At 40.3% G+C, this 17487-nt stretch overlaps 1 protein-coding gene across 2 annotated transcripts in view; it reads left to right on the top strand.

The window, feature by feature from the left end:
• The window catches only part of KDM5A (lysine demethylase 5A), a 63213-nt gene that overhangs the window by 21373 nt on the left and 24353 nt on the right, over positions 1-17487 (top strand). For both annotated transcript variants that reach the window (XM_081593968.1, XM_081593969.1), the window contains exons 12-19: positions 804-966; positions 1992-2111; positions 4658-4852; positions 7123-7304; positions 7672-7796; positions 10348-10498; positions 11786-11900; positions 14366-14721. In XM_081593968.1, coding sequence (XP_081450094.1) covers positions 804-966; positions 1992-2111; positions 4658-4852; positions 7123-7304; positions 7672-7796; positions 10348-10498; positions 11786-11900; positions 14366-14721 — 1407 coding nt within the window. The remainder of the gene's footprint in view (positions 1-803; positions 967-1991; positions 2112-4657; positions 4853-7122; positions 7305-7671; positions 7797-10347; positions 10499-11785; positions 11901-14365; positions 14722-17487) is intronic.

Here is a 17487-nt window from a genome sequence, read left to right as displayed (position 1 = left end):
AGTTTACTTCATTATTTTGATTAACCACAATTTAAGTGCTTTATTGTCACTTGTGACTGGTGACCCTTGTATTGGCCAGCATAAATACAGAACATTTTCAGTCATTGCTGTAAGTTTCTATTAGAGAGCACTGTGAATTGTATTACGATTAAGGTATTCTGTAGATAACATGACTAATTAAATCAATTTCCTTGAACTTCAATTTAGTATTATTAGGAAACTCTAGTCCACTGAAGTCTGATGTGTTAATGATGCCAAGTGTTTTGTCCTTAAGATTCATAGATAGAACTCAGGATTTCAACAATTTGTAAGATTCATAAGTAGTATTCAGGATTTCAACAATGTCTCGCCTTGGTTTATTTCCTTGGATAGTAAAGTTGAACTCCATGAAGTTCTACAGACATATTCTACAGGGCATTTACTTTTACTTTGATCATGGTGGGGATAATTGGAATGTCCGGTGGACCTGTGAATCAGGCAGTATGTCAGTATCCTTTGGTACAATGCTTGCTTTTCCTATAGCATCTTTCCTGTTTGAAGATGCTGTTTACTGCTCGACCTTAAAGAGTTCATTCGACTTGCCTTGCCATAGTGAAAACTACATACCCACCTATCTGTATACTCTTGCCTTACCTCCTGTTGTGAATAGTAGCACAGAATTTTGAAATGGTTGCTAGGATTCAGGGCCCATAATCTATGGCCACAGAGCAAGACCGTTAAGTACAATTTAGTGGATTTGAGTCTGAGACCCTGGCCTCATGGGCACCGTGCTCTGCCTAGATAAATGGTTGTTTCTTTGCTAGGGGAGAGCCAAAAACATGGTATGGTGTGCCGTCTCATGCTGCAGAGCAGCTGGAGGAGGTGATGAGGGAGCTGGCCCCTGAGCTGTTTGAGTCCCAGCCTGATCTCCTGCATCAGTTAGTCACCATCATGAACCCCAATGTGTTGATGGAGCACGGGGTACCGGTGAGTCTTTTTGCATCTCCCTTCAGTATTTTAAAGTTATGTTTGGTTTTACAGTCCTCTGCTAGCCAAATTAGAACTCATACTCCGAAGGGAACAACATTTATTTGGTTAAGAATGGATTGTTATAAAATGTGAATCATACCTTTATGTACAGCAGCCTGTCCGAATAACTTTGTTTTCAGTATATCTTGGTTTTAGTAAACATCTTATTTTCTTTATTATCCCAATTTAATCAAAGTAGAAGTGTCTTAAGTGGTAGTTCTAATAACTGATGCTAATCCTTGTGGAGATCATATTTCCATCTTTCATATAAAGATTTTATAGCCTTTTTTTGCATGAGATAATGAAGTAAAAATACACAATGAATACCTTTTCTACTTTTAAATTTAGTTTTGAAAATGATTATTGCGTTTAAATTATGCTAATATTTGTTAAAGTATAAATTCAGTGTTTGCCGCATATTTTATCATAACCTTAATGAGAAAGGAGATCGGGCAATACTAGTGTTACCTTGTCTTTAAAAAGTTAATCAGAAGCTGGGACTTTTCAAAAGACATAGTATTACCATAAAACCAAGAGATTTAGGAAAACTGATTTGAGGATCTCTCCATATGACATAGGAGCTAATCAGTTAGTTTCCCCAAAAAAATTATGCAAAAACAGAGTGAAATTCATCCTTTCCCACTATGTACACCATAGGAATAAAAGGAATAAAAGAAAAATTCTCTTAATTGTAAAAATATTATCAAGTTAGGAAACTAGTAGCTCAGTGAGAGGAATGTTTTCTCCTTGAAAATTTCTTTGGGCTGTAAATTCTTGTCATGAATTATTTTAATTTATTAGTGACATAATATTATAAGAAGGTGAAACTGACAGCTTCTTCAGCCCTGATGTTATTTTTTGGTATGTGTAGCTTAATAGTTTATTGTTGTCGAGTTTAAAAAAACACTTCTGAAACTGGTGAAATGTCTCCGTTTTTTGTTGTTTTCATTTGCTTTCGTATCCTGTTTCTGACTTGCGTTTAGGTGTACAGGACCAATCAGTGTGCTGGCGAGTTTGTCGTGACGTTTCCTCGGGCCTATCACTCTGGGTTTAACCAAGGCTACAACTTCGCCGAGGCCGTGAACTTCTGCACTGCTGACTGGGTCTGTTCTATAGCAAGTGGCTGTTGTACGTCTACTAACACCCCTGGAGACGCATTGTAATTGCTGTGTTTGCTTAGCTGGGAGGGGAGGGTTTATGAGTATTCAGTAGGGATTGGGATGTCTGCTGCAATTTAGAAAGTTCTAGGTAGTTTTTATTCAGAAGATATTATAGTTCTTCTCATTCGTTACTTTCTCATTCTGTTTGAATTTTAAATGAGCAGTTGATAGTTTCTGAATCTTCTCTGAGAGAACATAATTCCTCTAGTCTCTGGTTTCTCTGAGCACTTTTTGGATTTTATAAAGGTGTCCAGATCTTTTTTGGGAATTAATTGTACCATATCAAATAGCTAGGTCTGATTTTTATTTTAAAATATCCAGTTCTGATTTTTACCTTAAAATATCCGTTTATTATTTTCCTTCTGATAGACAATTAGCTGATTTTATTCTTCTTGCCATTTTATGTTTTCTATGTTCTTTTTAAAAAGATTATTTTAAAGGGTAGCTATGATACTGAGATCTCTATGGGCTACACTTTTGCGTAGATGATGTTGCTATTGATTGCTATTTTGCTTTTAAATGAAGTAGATGTAAAATACTTAGTAGTTTTTACATCTTGTTGGTGGGGATGTAAAACTGCAAACTTATAATACACTATTTGACTTTAGTTTTCCTTTAGTGAGACTATTCTGTTCTTTTGTCACCCCACCTGACATTTTGGGGATTTTTTTTTAGAAATACTGGATCTTATGTTTTCTCTGGGCATCTAAGTTCGTTAAACTTCATAATTGGGCTTCCCTGGTGGCTTAGTCAGTAAAGAATCTGCCTGCAGTGGAAGAGACCCAGGTTCAATCCCTGGGTTGGGAAGATGCCCTGGAGAAGGAAATGGCTACTCACTCCAGTTTTTTTGCCTGGAGAATCCCATGGACAGAGGAGCCTGGTGGGCTAATTAGTCATATTGTTTCCTTGGCTAATGAATGAAATTGAATAATGAACAATCTTACTAGACCTAATCGTTATAAACTTCTTACTTATTAGAGAGTAGCAAGAGCAAGACTGAGCTTAGGACTTTGTCTTGGACTTGTACTCTGTTTCAGAAAACGCAGCTTACATTTATTAAGTGTTTATGATTTACTGTTCCTTGGCCAGGTAGATGTAGTGTGGAAATGCAGGTGATTCAGAGATGAGTTGAAAATGATTCTGCCTCTAACATGCTCATTATTACTGCTGTCTAATCTTGGGCAGCACTTTTAATTTCTCTGGTCCTAAATTCTTTTTTACCTACTATGTAAAAATGCTAAGATTCACTTAATGACCTCAGACAAGTGAGGTAATATATGTGAAAGCCCTTGATACTCTTTAGGAGAAGGGTGTGATATAATTGAAAAGTAAAAGCAGCTTTATATCTGGAATAAAGTGATGGTACTAATTTTTATAAGCTACAGTGGACAATCAGTTCTGTTTTTTGTGGCTTCCTTACTTGTAATAATTAAAAACCGCAAATCGTATGGTTTTGTTTTTCTGCTTACTCTTGTTTTAAGGCGAGAAATGTTTCAATATCTGAGAAATAAGAATTGTTGATTGTTGGTAGACAAGATAAATGCCGAACATAAGCTCAATTTTTTTTTTTTATACATAAGCTCAAGAAAATACATAAGATCAACATGTATTTTCTTGGGAAAGATTGTTTCTTTGGAAGAGTATGGAATTAGTGCTTGATTCAGAGATAGTACTGTGCTCTGGCACTCTGATTCCTATGATTCCCCTCTGCTTCCTCAGAATGGAGGCAAGCTCCAAAAGGTTCTTAGAGGTTGACTTTATTTTTTCTCTGATGTTACAGTTTTTAGATACAAACAAAAACTTTAGCCATACAAGTTTTTCCACTTGAGTAAAGGAAAGAAATTGGAGAGAGAGAGAAAGAGTTTGTGTAGTGTAGCTAGTATCAGTTTTATTTAAAGCGTGTTAGATTTTCAGAAGTTATCTTAGAGAGTGTAACTGTTGGCTTATGAAAAGTAATCATTTAGTAATTTATTTCATGTAGGAAAATTAAAGTACATAATCTCATGGTTGCACTTTGGATATTTTCTAGGCCAGACTGGTAGTTTTAAAAATAATTTCTAGATGCTAACATCTAAATAGTCCTTATAAAAAATAAGGACTTTGCTTTGGTCCCTATAAAAAAATAAAGTCAGTCCATGTGAACTGCTTAAGTAGTGCCTTTCCCCTCCCTTCCCTTCCATTTTTCCCTCCTTTGTAGTAGCATATGTTTTTTTGTTTGTTTTGTGGAAACATCAATGTTGAATATGTCCAATTATCTCTTTATAGCTTGAAAATTTTTTTCCTTTTCCTGTAAGGGCAGTCCCATGTGACTGGTGTAAAAGAGTTCTGCCTCATTTATGTGTCAGGAAACTCATGCTTCTTGAGGTGCATAACTGCGTAATGAGTGGAAATCAGCCGCTTAGGAAGAGGATCTGGGAGTAAGCAGTGGTTCTGTTCTGGAATGTGTGATAAGCAAGTACTTTAATTTGAGAATCTTGTCTTGTTTTCAGTTGCCCATTGGACGTCAGTGTGTGAGTCACTACCGCCGGCTGAGGCGCCATTGTGTCTTCTCACATGAGGAGCTCATCTTCAAGATGGCAGCAGATCCAGAATGCTTAGACGTGGGGTTGGCTGCCATGGTGTGCAAGGAGTTGACGCTCCTGACTGAGGAGGAGACACGATTAAGAGAGTCTGTGGTGCAGATGGTGAGTTTACTGATTACACTGCTCACGGAATACACTAAAAATTGAACCTGTGGTGGAAAGAATCCATTTTCATCTTCAGTGCCTCTAGAAGTTGAACACAGAAATTGCTAGTTTGGAGATTTCATACCTTTGTTTCTACCATTTTGGTTTAAGTTGAAGTTTTAGGAATCTTGATGTCAGCATCTCCAGATTTTAAAAAATGCAGTTCTGGCAGGTAGAATTTCTTAGGTATATGTTTATTTTTTAAATTTTCCTGCATATAGTATTTCTCAGGTAAAAAAGATCAAGTTCTCCTCTCAGCTTTGTAATTAAACAAAAGTTGTGTTTCTGGTGATTGCAGATTGTCCGAGTTAATCAATCTGTCTTCTCCTCCTATCTAAGTTTTTAGTGAATATAAGAAGCAGTGAATAACCCAGTGTTGGGATTTTGAATGCTTCAGATAAACTAAACATCATACTGAGATGGGAACTAAATGAGGAAGTATATGGAAGTATATGTCTTCAGCCTGTCTTAGCCCATTTTCCCTAACCCTCCCTACATAGCTAGCCTCACTGGGTGTGTACCATGCTCCCTCCTTCTCTGTATAGCCCACTTTATTTCCCATGATAACACAGTTCCTTGTGGGATCTTAGTTCCCGGACCAGGGATCGAACCCGTGTTCCCTGTATTGGCAGGCAGATTCTTAACCACTAGACCACCATGGAGGTCCCTTAGTGGAATTCTTTACTATAAATCTTACCTCATCTTTTAATATGCTGGTGTTTGTTAATTTCCAGTTGGAAGAGGTATAATGCATAGCATTTATCTCCCCCTAAACTTCCTTGTTTTTTTGTGGAATACCTTCTAGGGTTAGTAGTCCTTGGAGTATGCTTTGGGAAGAGGTGCAGAATTTCTTAAAACAGCCAGGACTTAGTTGATGTATTAGCATTCCCTGTTTGCCATCTGTTAACGTAAGAAACACCTGCAATGCGTTTTGGAACCATTTTTGCATTAAAATAACTTTTAAAGAAAATACGAAGTGCTGCTATGAGAAAACGAAAAGATAGGAGATCAGCCAGGAGATACCTAGATAAGAAAATATTGAAGAAATTGGGTTGTGTCTGCCAGTGAATAAACTATTAGATCACTACCTTGTTTAAGTGGAGGAAAAAAATAAGATTGCTCTCATCTCATAGTGGAATTGGTTTGTAGATACCGTGCTCAGGTAAGTAGAAACTGTAAAGGGGACCCCATTATTTATAAATGGAAGCCTTTGTAAAATGCACTTCAGGTGCCCTTAATTTCTTAAGTGGCATACCAAATTTGATAAGCTTTCTTTTTTTTCCCAGTTTGAATATTTTTTTAAATTGAAGTCTAGTTGATTTACAGTGTTTTAATTACTGCTGTACAGCAGAGTAATTCAGTCACATATACATATACATTCTTAATGTTCTTTTCCATTATGGTTTATCATAGGATATTGAATATAGTTTTATGTGATATATATAATAGGGCTTTATTGTTTATCCATCCTATATACAAAAGATTAGCTTTCTTTTTGATGCCTGGTTGAAATAGATTATACTTTGATTTGCATAGTTTAAGTAATTTTACATCTCTTTATCCTTGCATATGTTTGTACCTATCAGTGTTATTTTCAGACTAAAATTTTTAGTTCAGGGGTATATTGTCCCTGGGGACAGTACTTTTTGATTTATCTTTTTTTATGTTAAATAGAAGACAAAACTACATAAAACATATATAGAGCTCCATGAATGATTACGTGGCAACCTTTGTTGTCATCACCATATGGTCAAGAGATAGAACTTTATCAGCTAGCCAGTATTTTGTAATAACTGTAAATAGGGTATAACCTTTCAAAATTGTATATTAAAAAAGGTTTTTAGGGCAAAAGATGTTAGAAAACTAATACTAGCAAATAATAAAAGTCTTGGCTTATTGTGCCCCAAAAAAACCTTATCAGCCATCTTCAAAGTACCTCCCAATTACTGCTTCCTTTCCTTCCCTCAGCAAATATCTTTTAACCTCTTTGTAGTGAGCATTTCCTGCTTTTTAAGAAATTTTATTAGTCACACGTGCATTCTTAGATACTAAGGTTTATTTAGTCTTGCTCATAAAAAATTAACAGTGTTTTTAGAAAATATTTTGAGGATGTGCCATTGTATCTCCTATGTTTATGTCATCAGGGTAGGAAAAAAATTAATATCTTAAGTTCTCTGATGCTTGAAAGACTGGAAAGACTTGATCAGGTGACATCAGTTGTATTTCAGGGTGTCCTGATGTCAGAGGAAGAGGTGTTTGAGCTTGTGCCTGATGATGAGCGACAGTGTTCAGCCTGCAGGACCACCTGTTTCCTCTCTGCTCTCACGTGCTCCTGTAATCCTGAACGGCTCGTGTGTCTCTACCATCCGACTGATCTGTGCCCCTGCCCCATGCAGAAAAAATGTCTTAGGTATCCAGATGTTTCTCGTAAAGCTTCCATTACCGTCTTTTAAAAATATTGTTAATACTCTAGTTCGTAATGCCTTTCCTTGTGTTTGTTCTGGTTACCTCTTACCTGTCCGCCTCCTTTCTTGAGGATCAGCCCATTAAAGTTGGCCCTAAACTTACCAAATAAAATGAGTTGCTTTATCAAGTTGATGTCACACATTCCTTGTCTCTCTCTCTGAATTAAAACTCTGTGAGCTTCTTAGATTTTTCTCTTTATGTGTACCTGGCCATGTACTTCCCTTAAGGTGATTGTATTTCAATGTTAATTTATGTTCGAATTATTATTGGGTTTTGAAAGTTTTTATTTTTGTATGTGATCTTCTTTTTAGATATCGCTACCCGCTGGAGGACCTCCCTTCTCTCCTCTATGGTGTGAAGGTCAGGGCACAGTCCTATGACACATGGGTCAGTCGTGTTACAGAAGCATTATCTGCCAACTTCAACCACAAGAAAGGTTTAAGTTTCTTCCTTTTTTAAGCAGACACTGAAATTCTTTTCACTTTGAAAGCGATCTTGTTTTGTTTCATGTGCTTTTCCTCCATTAAGGAAAAGTCCTAGGCTTTCATAAGAGATTTGAGACCAATGGGTTGGTTGACTATAGACTTAATTTCCTATTTGAGAATCTTTTGTTAAGTGATAAAGTTGATATAAAATGAGACAGATCGCTAACTCACAGCAGATGTATCATATATTTTGGGGAACTGTTGTTGCCAGTAGACTCACATTAAAGGCTTAACTGAGCAATTCTCTCTTCAAGAAAATCAGAGATACCAAGGGAAAATTTCATGTAAAGATGGGCGCAGTAAAAGACAGAAATGGTATGGACCTAACAGAAGCAGAATATTAAGAATAGGTGGCAAGAATACACAGAAGAACTATACAAAAAAGATCTTCACGACCCACCCAGATAATCACAGTGGTGTGATCACTCACCTAGAGCCAGACATCCTGGAATGTGAAGTCAAGTGGGCCTTAGGAAGCATCACTACGAACAAAGCTAGTGGAGTGATGGAATTCCAGTTGAGCTCTTTCAAATCCTAAAAGATGATGCTGTGAAAGTGCTGCACTCAATATGCCAGCAAATCTGGAAAACTCAGCAGTGGCCACAGGACTGGAAAAGGTCAGTTTTTACTCCAGTCCCTCAGAAAGGCAATGCTAAAGAATGCTCAAACTACCGCACAATTGCACTCATCTCACACACTAGCAAAATAATGCTCAATATTCTCCAAGCCAGGCTTCAACAGTACCTGAACCGTGAACTTCCAGATGTTCAAGCTGGATTTAGAAAAGGCAGAGGAACCGGACATCCGTTGGATCATCGAAAAAGAGTTCCAGAAAAACATCTGCTACTGCTGCTGCTAAGTCGCTTCAGTCGTGTCCGACTCTGTGCGACCCCATAGACGACAGCCCATCAGGCTCTCCCGTCCCTGGGATTCTCCGGGCAAGAACACTGGAGTGGGTTGCCATTTCCTTCTTCAATGCATGAAAATGAAAAGTGAAAGTGAAGTCGCTCAGTCGTGTCCGACTCTTAGCGACCCCATGGACTGCAGCCTATCAGGCTCCTCCATCCATGGGATTAAAACATCTACTTCAGCTTAATTGACTATGCCAAAACCTTTGACTGTGTATCACAACAAAATGTGGGGAATTCTGAAAGAGATGGGAAAACCAGACCACCTGATCTGCCTCCTGAGAAGTCTGTACACAGGTCAAGAAGCAGCAGTTAGAACTGGACGTGGAACAACAGACTGGTTCTAAATCGGGAAGAGAGTACGTCAAGGCTGTATACTGTCACTCTGCTTATTAACTTCTGTGAAGAGTACATCATGAGAAATGCTGGACTGGATGAAGCACAAGCTAGAATCAAGATTGCCAGGAGAAACATCAATAACCTCAGATACGCAGATGACACCACTCTTATGGCAAAAAGCGAAGAACTAAAGAACCTCTTGATGAAGGTGAAAAGAAGAGAGTGAAAATGTTGGCTTACAACTCAGCATTCAGAAAACTAAGATCATGGCATCTGGTCCCATCACTTCATGGCAAATAGATGGGGAAACAATGGAAACAGTGACTTTATGCTTTTGGGCTCCAAAATCACTTGCTCCTTGGAAGAAAAGCTATGACCAACCTAGACATATAAAAAGCAGATGACATATTAAAAAGCAGAGACATTACCTTGCCAACAAAGGTCCGTCTAGTCAAGCCTGCAGTTCTTCCAGTAGTCATGTATTGGATGTGAGAGTTGGACTCGCAAGAAAGCTGAGCGCCGAAGAATTGATGCTTTTGAATTGTGTTGGAGAAGACTCTTGAGAGTCCTTTAGTCTGCAAGGAGATCCAATCAGTCCATCCTAAAGCAAATCAGTCCTGAATATTCATTGGAAGGACTGATGCTGAAGCTGAAACTCCAATGCTTTGGCCACCTGATGCAGAGAGCTGACTCATCTGAAAGGACCCTGATGCTGGGAAAGATTGAAGGCAGGAGGAGAAGGGTTAGACAGAGGATGAGATGGTTGGATGCCATGAGTGGACATGAAAGTGAAGTCGCTCAGTCGTGTCCGACTCTTTACAACCCCATGGACTGTAGTCTACTAGGCTTCTCCGTCCATGGGATTTTCCAGGCAAGAATACTGGAGTGGGTTGCCATTTCCTTCTCCAGGAGATCTTCCCAACCCAGGGATTGAACCCAGGTCTCCAGCATTGTAGACAGACGCTTTACCGTCTGAGCCACCAGGGAAGTCTTTGAGTGGACATGAGTGTGTGTAAATTCTGGGAGTTGGTGATGGACAGAGAGGCTTGGAGTGCTGCAGTCCATGAGGTCTCAGAGAGTCAGACATGACTGAGCGACTGAACTGAGGAATTCTCAGGATTAGAAACAAGCCACCTGGTCATAAGCTTCAACTGTTTTGGCGGGATTTTCACAGCTGTGTTGTTTCTGCTAATTGGTTGGTGAGTGGCTTTTTATTTTCTGTGGTGATAGCATATGGCTGTCTTTCTTTTTACAGATTTGATTGAGTTACGAGTAATGCTGGAGGATGCTGAGGATAGGAAATACCCAGAGAACGATCTCTTTCGAAAACTCAGGGATGCTGTAAAAGAAGCTGAGACGTGTGCTTCTGTGGCTCAGCTGCTTCTGAGCAAAAAGCAGAAACACAGGTAAGACAAGAATTCTCCAGTTGTTTTCTGGAGTTTGACCAGTTTGACTGGAGTTTGACCAGTTTTCTGGTTTGACCAGAGTAATGACCAAGTCTTAATTGTCTGTGAGGCCATGTTATCCCTCCCCAAGTAATGCCCCAGCCTTGTCTCCTGCTGCTCGCGCTTCTCTTGCTCTGCTTGCTGTCCCTCCCCCTGCTCGTCATCCTCACCGTGCTCCCCCTGCTCTTCACCCTCACCGTGTCCTCTGCTTAGGGCCTGCGTGCTTGCTCTTGGCCCTGCTTGGGGCTCTGTTCCCTGATACCCATCTGGCTTATTCCCTCACTTCTTCCAAGTCTTTTTTAGACATCACATTCTTGGAGAGGCCTTCTCTGACAACCTTTGTAAAATAACAGCCTTTTTATTATTCTTTCCTGCTTTTTCTCCTGGTAGACAAATTTAATTACTGTCTTATCTCCTCCTTCTTTTCCTACCCCACTGGAAGGTATGCTAGAGTAAAACATGGGATTTTCATCCTCTCATTCCTGTGCTTTGAATCATGGCCTGGCACACAGTAGGTGTGTAATGAGTGTTTGTAAATAGATGATACTTCAGGCTGAAGGCAAGTGGCAGCAGAGTGACCTGGGTGCAGGGGAAGCTGTTGTGGAGCATGGTAGTATATGCCCTGGATTTCACATAATTCATGTGTTTCATTTTCTGTGGCGGTGTTTCATTCTAACACATTCCTTGTGTCTGAATGATTTTTTCTGTAGCAGTTCACATTGGGTTTTTAATTACTTTGTACATATTTTAATCTTTTGTTTTATGAGAGACCAATCATCAGTCAGGACTCCGCACCTGTCACTGGGTCTCTGACCCCGCCCTCCACCCCCTTGGAGAATCTGGCCAAAACTTAGAGACCCTTTTCTTAGAAAAGTGTACATACAATTGTAATCTGGAGTCAGTTTCACAGGGTTTATTATCTCCTAAGCCAGGTTAAAGGCCTTTGTTCTACATCTTAAGTTTCCTGAGATGGAAGATTTAGTTTTATCAGTGAACTTAACATTTTACTGTGAGAATTTATTAAATGTTTGAAATGTTTAATACTTGTAAGGTTGGAAGAACCGTAACTTAGAGAGTTGAATCTTTGAGTCATTAACTGAAGAGCTAAGAATCTCATTTGAAGATGAAATCCCTCAGACACTTGTATTCTGGGATTTCTTGGGTTAGAATCCTGAAGAGACTAGAAGCCCTCTTGATGTTGCAATGACTGAATTTTCTTATTTATGTCTCAACATTGTCTGACACCAGGCAGAGCCCAGATGGTGGGAGGACGCGGACCAAACTGACGGTGGAAGAGTTGAAGGCCTTTGTCCAGCAGCTCTTCAGTCTTCCGTGTGTTATCAGCCAAGCTCGACAAGTAAAGGTGGAGTATTATGTTCTTTTTGGGGTAATATCCTTCCTGTTTTGGGTAAAGAGAATAGTGTCGTTGATTCTTTTTTTTGTTCTATTTGTTTCTTTTCTCAAATAAGTGCTGCTGTTTAAGGTTTTTCAGTAGGTAGTAAGAACTCTCTTGCTTTCATTCTTAGTCTTTAATTCCCCCTTTAAAATTCTGGAACTAAGGCTAGTTCAGAAATATTTTTTTCTCTGTTACTTTTAGGCCAAAATCTCCATTTAACGTAGATGTAATTGAAATGCAAAAGATTAGTTAAAGGAATCAATGTATCAGTGAATTACTAGCCCATGAACTTTTGAAAATGCAGGGCTCTGAAATTACCAGGGCATCATGGCTTAATGAATATGTAAAATCTCAGAAGTGTCTCTCAGATACATTAATCTGCATAGTTAGCCAACTTTTGATAAGTTGTGTCTTTGTGATTTGGCCAGGGCTGGGTAACTAAAATGGTTTTTGTCAAGGTTATCAACAGTGAAATCAGTGTCAGTTGTATTGTCTTAACCCCATGCCATAGGAGTGTTCTGATTGTTGACCATGCTTTCCTTCCTGAGAGACTTTCTTTTCTAAACATCTGACACCACAGTCTGTGGTTATCTCATATTCATGATTCACAGTTCCTTCCTCTTTAGGGAAGCTGTTTGTTTTCTCCTCAGCTTGGCTTCTGGGTTTGGAGTATATTGGGAGTCTTAGCCCTTTCTTCTCGAGGTCCTGATGTCTTCTTGGTGACATTAAATATCACCTGTATCCAGTTGATGCCCAGCTCTGACTGCCTTTCTTTTCTGCAGACTCATCCATCCAGTTGCAGCCACTCCATTTGCCTGTGGTGGGCTTAAAGGCATTTTAGATGAATCAAAATCCTTGATTGCCTTATTCCCCTGATATACCACATTCAGTTTCAAAACAAGTGCTGCTATTATATTACCTCTAAAATGTCTTCCAGAGTCGACTGCTAGTCATCATCTCCATTGCTTAAATTATGCCCTAAACCTTGGGACTCTGCCCCTTAAATTACTGCAGCAGCTCCTTAACTGGTTTCTCTTCTTTTACTCTTTTTCCTGACAGTTCATTTTTCATGCAGTAGCCTGGGTGATTGTGTAAAACAGAAATCAAGTCATATCATTTCCCCATGGTGAAGATCCTCTGGTGGTTCCCCAGAGCCATTAGAATGAAATATGAAGTGATTGTAATTAATCTACATGGTACTGGGTAATCTGACCTCTGCTTATTCCTTAACCACTTTTCTCCTGTAGCCACTTGGCTCTCCATCATCCACTTTGGAGCAAGACACAGCTCATTCCTCTTTAAAAGCTTTTGCAGTTCTTATTTCCCCTTCTTGAACCAGTCTTCCTCCTGTACCTCCTCATTGTAGTTTTGGTTCATCCTGTCTTTGTGTGATCATCATTGTGAAGTAATATGCTCCCCCCACTACCTCATCACCTCTGATAACTTTTGTATTGAATTGCCCTGTTTTACTTTCATAGCACTGAAAACTAACTGAAGCATTTTATTCATGTCTTCAGTGTCTGGCCACTTACATTAAAACATGTATTCCTTGAAGACAAGGATGTTGTATTTTTTGTTTAATGTGGTGTGCCTAGACTAGTGCCTGCACCTAAGTCAGCAGTCATGAAATATTTTTGAGTGACTTCAGTTCAGTTGTCCAGTTGTGTCCGACTGTTTGCAACCCCATGACTGCAGTACACCAGGCCTCCCTGTCCATCACCAACTCCCGGAATTTACTCAAACTCATGTCCATTGAGTCAGTGATGGCGTCCAGCTATCTCATCCTCTGTCGTCCCCTTTTCCTCCCTCCTTCAATCTTGCCCAGCATCAGGGTCCTTTCAGATGAGTCAGCTCTTCTCATCAGGTGGCCAAAGCATTGGAGTTTCAGGTTCAGCATCAGTCCTTCCAGTGAATATTCAGGACTGATTTCCTTTAGGATGGACTGGTTGGATCTCCTTGCAGTCCAAGGGACTCTCAAGACTCTTCTCCAACACCACAGTTCAAAAGCATCAATTCTTTGGCGCTCAGCTTTCTTGAGAGTCCAACTCTCACATCCATACATGACTACTGGAAGAACTGTAGGCTTGACTAGATGGACCTTTGTTGGCAAAGTAATGTCTCTGCTATTTAATATGCTGTCTAGGTTGGTCATAACTTTTCTTCCAAGGAGTAAGCGTCTTTTAATTTCATGGCTGCAGTCACCATCTGCAGTGATTTTGGAGCCCCCAAAAATAAAGTGACTTAATCATATTGAAAAGAGGTGTGTAAGTAATTACAGAGAAGCATATTTATGTCTTTATCATATGTCTGTTCGGTGCTATGATGGTGAGATTATTAAATAGTCTAGACTTTGGTAGTTTGCCAGAACCATATGTATTACATACTCATTTTGTATCTTTTAAGTTTGTTCTTTATTCCTTTGACCTTTTCAGAATCTGCTCGATGATGTGGAAGAGTTTCACGAGCGTGCTCAGGAGGCCATGATGGATGAGACCCCAGACTCGTCCAAACTCCAGATGTTGATCGATATGGGCTCCAGTCTGTATGTGGAGCTCCCGGAGTTAGCTCGACTAAAGCAAGAGCTGCAGCAGGCTCGCTGGTTGGATGAAGTAAGACTGACGCTGTCGGACCCACAGCAGGTCACCTTGGATGTCATGAAGAAGTTGATAGACTCTGGGGTCGGCTTGGCACCCCACCATGCTGTGGAGAAAGCGATGGCTGAGCTTCAGGAGCTCCTCACAGTCTCTGAGCGATGGGAAGAAAAGGCCAAGGTCTGCCTACAGGCAAGGTGAACACATCTATTGGTGACTGTCCCCTCTTTAAGATGTAGGTTAGAAAGTAGAGAAGGAGGAGGAACATAAAGGTCTGTTGAGTTGAATGTCTTGTTCCTTCCCCGAGTGGTCACTAGGTTATCAAGTGTGTCTGCACATGGACAGTTCCAAATCTTGTGAGCACACTGTGTGCAGGGTCCTTTGTTAAGTACTTTAGTAAGTGATGCAAAGTTGTGTTTTGTTTACAGCCCCACCATTACTGCTACTCTAGTTAGGAGCTAAGAAAAACAAAGCTCTGCTGCAGTTTATTGTTAACTGAGAGGAACAGAAAAATGCTAGAATCAGAGGGGGAAAGGTCATTGTAGCTTGGATGGTCAGAAGAGATGCTTGAGAGAAAGGTGTTGAGAGAAAGAGGAGAACGTAAGTCAAGCCTTGAAGAATGAGTGGGATTTAAGTGGAAGGGGAGGTAAGAGAGATGTCCTAAGATCAGCTTAAGGAATGTGTCAGTGTGTACTCAGGTGACAGAAGCTGAGTGGTGTTTATTTTACCCCAGCAGGGGATTCACACAGGGAAGTAGAGGAAGATGAGAGTCAGGCAGGAGAATGGGAGGCGTTAGCATCGGCACCCAGTAGAGTTGCGAGATTGAAGTCAGGTGTCCGTCCGTTTGACTTCTATTCTCTGTATGAAAGTATTTCTTCACCCAAGATTAGTATTAATATAATTTCCTTTGTGAGGATGAGGGAATTGGGATGCTTACAGAGATCACATAGCTGTTAAATAATACAGCTCAAATTTAAAGCATTTTCCATTTCATTCCAAAGTCTCCATGTGCTTAATTACTTTGCCAGTCACTTATTTTGGATTCATTGGATAGGAAAGTCTATTCTAAAATTGGCCAACATAGTGGGGAGAGACAGATGAAAAAGTGAATGGAAAGTGAAAGTGTTAGTCACTCACTCCTGTCCAACTCTTTGGGACCCCATGGACTGTAGCCCACCAGGCTTCTCTGTCCATGGGATTCTCCAGGCAAGAATACTGGAGTGGGTTGCCATTTCCTTCTCCAGAAAATCTTCCCAGAGTTTCAGCAAATTAGTGTTGTGAAGGAAATGAAGTTGGTAGAGGGAGGACTGATGCGGTTGGTTTTCTAGCTCCTGTCAGAGCTCTTCTGAAATGCATCCTTAACATTCTGCATCCTGAGCCCTGGTTAGCTGCTGACTCCTCCTTTCCGGATCTCATCCTCCTGGTTTTGGTGACTCTCTCTGCCTCTTTTAGAGTGCTTTCCCCAGGATTCTGACCTTGGCCACTTCTCTGCTCACTTTGTACCCTTCCTTGGAAATTGCATCTCACTTCTTGTCTCCATTTACCATCTTTGTGCAGACTAACACCAAATCCTCATCTAGAACACAAGTTTGTTTTTTACCCGTAGCTCTCATCTGCTTGTTAAATAATTCCAGAGGATGTCCTATAGGTGCCTCAGACTCCCCATATTCAAAATAACCTTCATCCACTGCTTCCCGTGTTCTCTTCCTTTGTTCCTATTTTCTTTCAATTAAACAGCTGATGCTGTTTCCTTGGTGTTTTTCTCTTCATTCTTTTTCTTTGGGCTGTTGTTACAGCTGGCCTAGCACACAGCACCAGGTTCTGTCTGTGATCTCACCCCTCTGTCATCCATTCTTCACAGTGAAATTAGTATTTTCCTAAAGTGCAGAAGTGATGGTTTGACATCCCTGCTTAAAGCCCAGTCCCCTTGGGGTGAAGTTCAGACTTCCTCAACCTGACTTTTTATAATCTAGCCCCTTGCTTAAATACCTACCATCACCCCTTGCCGTTCTTTGTCTTGTGTTCTGTGTTCCAGACATAATGACCCCCCCCTCCCCACGCCAACCCTGGGGTATACCTTTCCCCTCTGTCCACCTACAGTGGTGCACCTCCACCACCCCTCCCCTGGCCTGGTCCTGGCGTTCCTGACTAGTTCTTACTCAGAAAGGAGAAGCGAGCTTCGAGGTCACTTATAGGAAGCCTTCCTTCACTGCCAGGTCAACCAAGCCCTACTGTGTATTCTGACAGCATCTTCCTTTTCCTTTATTATTGCAATTATGGTGTATTGTAACACTTTATTGATAATCACCTCCCCCGAGATTAAAAGGTTTCATGAAGCAAGGACTATATCATCTTGTACATTAATCATCCCAAGGACATAGCCCAGTGCCAAGCACATAGTAGGGCTCATGAGTGCTGAAACTGTTGCCACTCTCAGTAGTTTCCCATTGCTCACATAGACTTTAATTCACAGCCCTGAAGACCTCTTAATCTGCATCTTTCTTTTCTGCCAGATTCCCCTCCTCCTTGCTGTTACTCCCACCCCACCTCCTGTTCTCACTATCCCTCATCTTAAACTTTTTTTTAACAACTTATAGTTTTTCTCCCCGTCTTTGTTAAATTCCTGTTGTTTTTCCTTTAACCCTTCACGTGACCAAATCACACTTCTTATTTAAGGCCTCGTTCAGAACCCTTCTCAACTCACCCAGGTCGGATTAATCACTATTTCCCTAGTAGTGAACCCATAGTCATTTGTTCTTAGTTCCCAATACAACTATATTTCTTAGGATAAGGTCTGTATTTTGGTCATCTTTGTGTAACGAGGTGTTAGAGATTGTAGTTGAATTAAATGTCAACGTTAGTGGACTTGTAGACAACTGCTTCCTACGTTGCTGTCTCTTACGCATCTCCGACAGTTTCAGATCCTGTGGAAACTGATACAGAAGTAGTTTAGTGTAGGAAAG

The sequence above is a fragment of the Giraffa tippelskirchi genome, chromosome 4 (assembly GCF_054371585.1).
Source record: "Giraffa tippelskirchi isolate mGirTip1 chromosome 4, T2T-mGirTip1v1.2.pri, whole genome shotgun sequence".
NCBI lineage: Eukaryota > Metazoa > Chordata > Mammalia > Artiodactyla > Giraffidae > Giraffa > Giraffa tippelskirchi.
The sequence above is the reverse complement of the archived record's forward strand: the minus strand, read 5'-3'. Positions and strand labels throughout refer to the sequence as shown.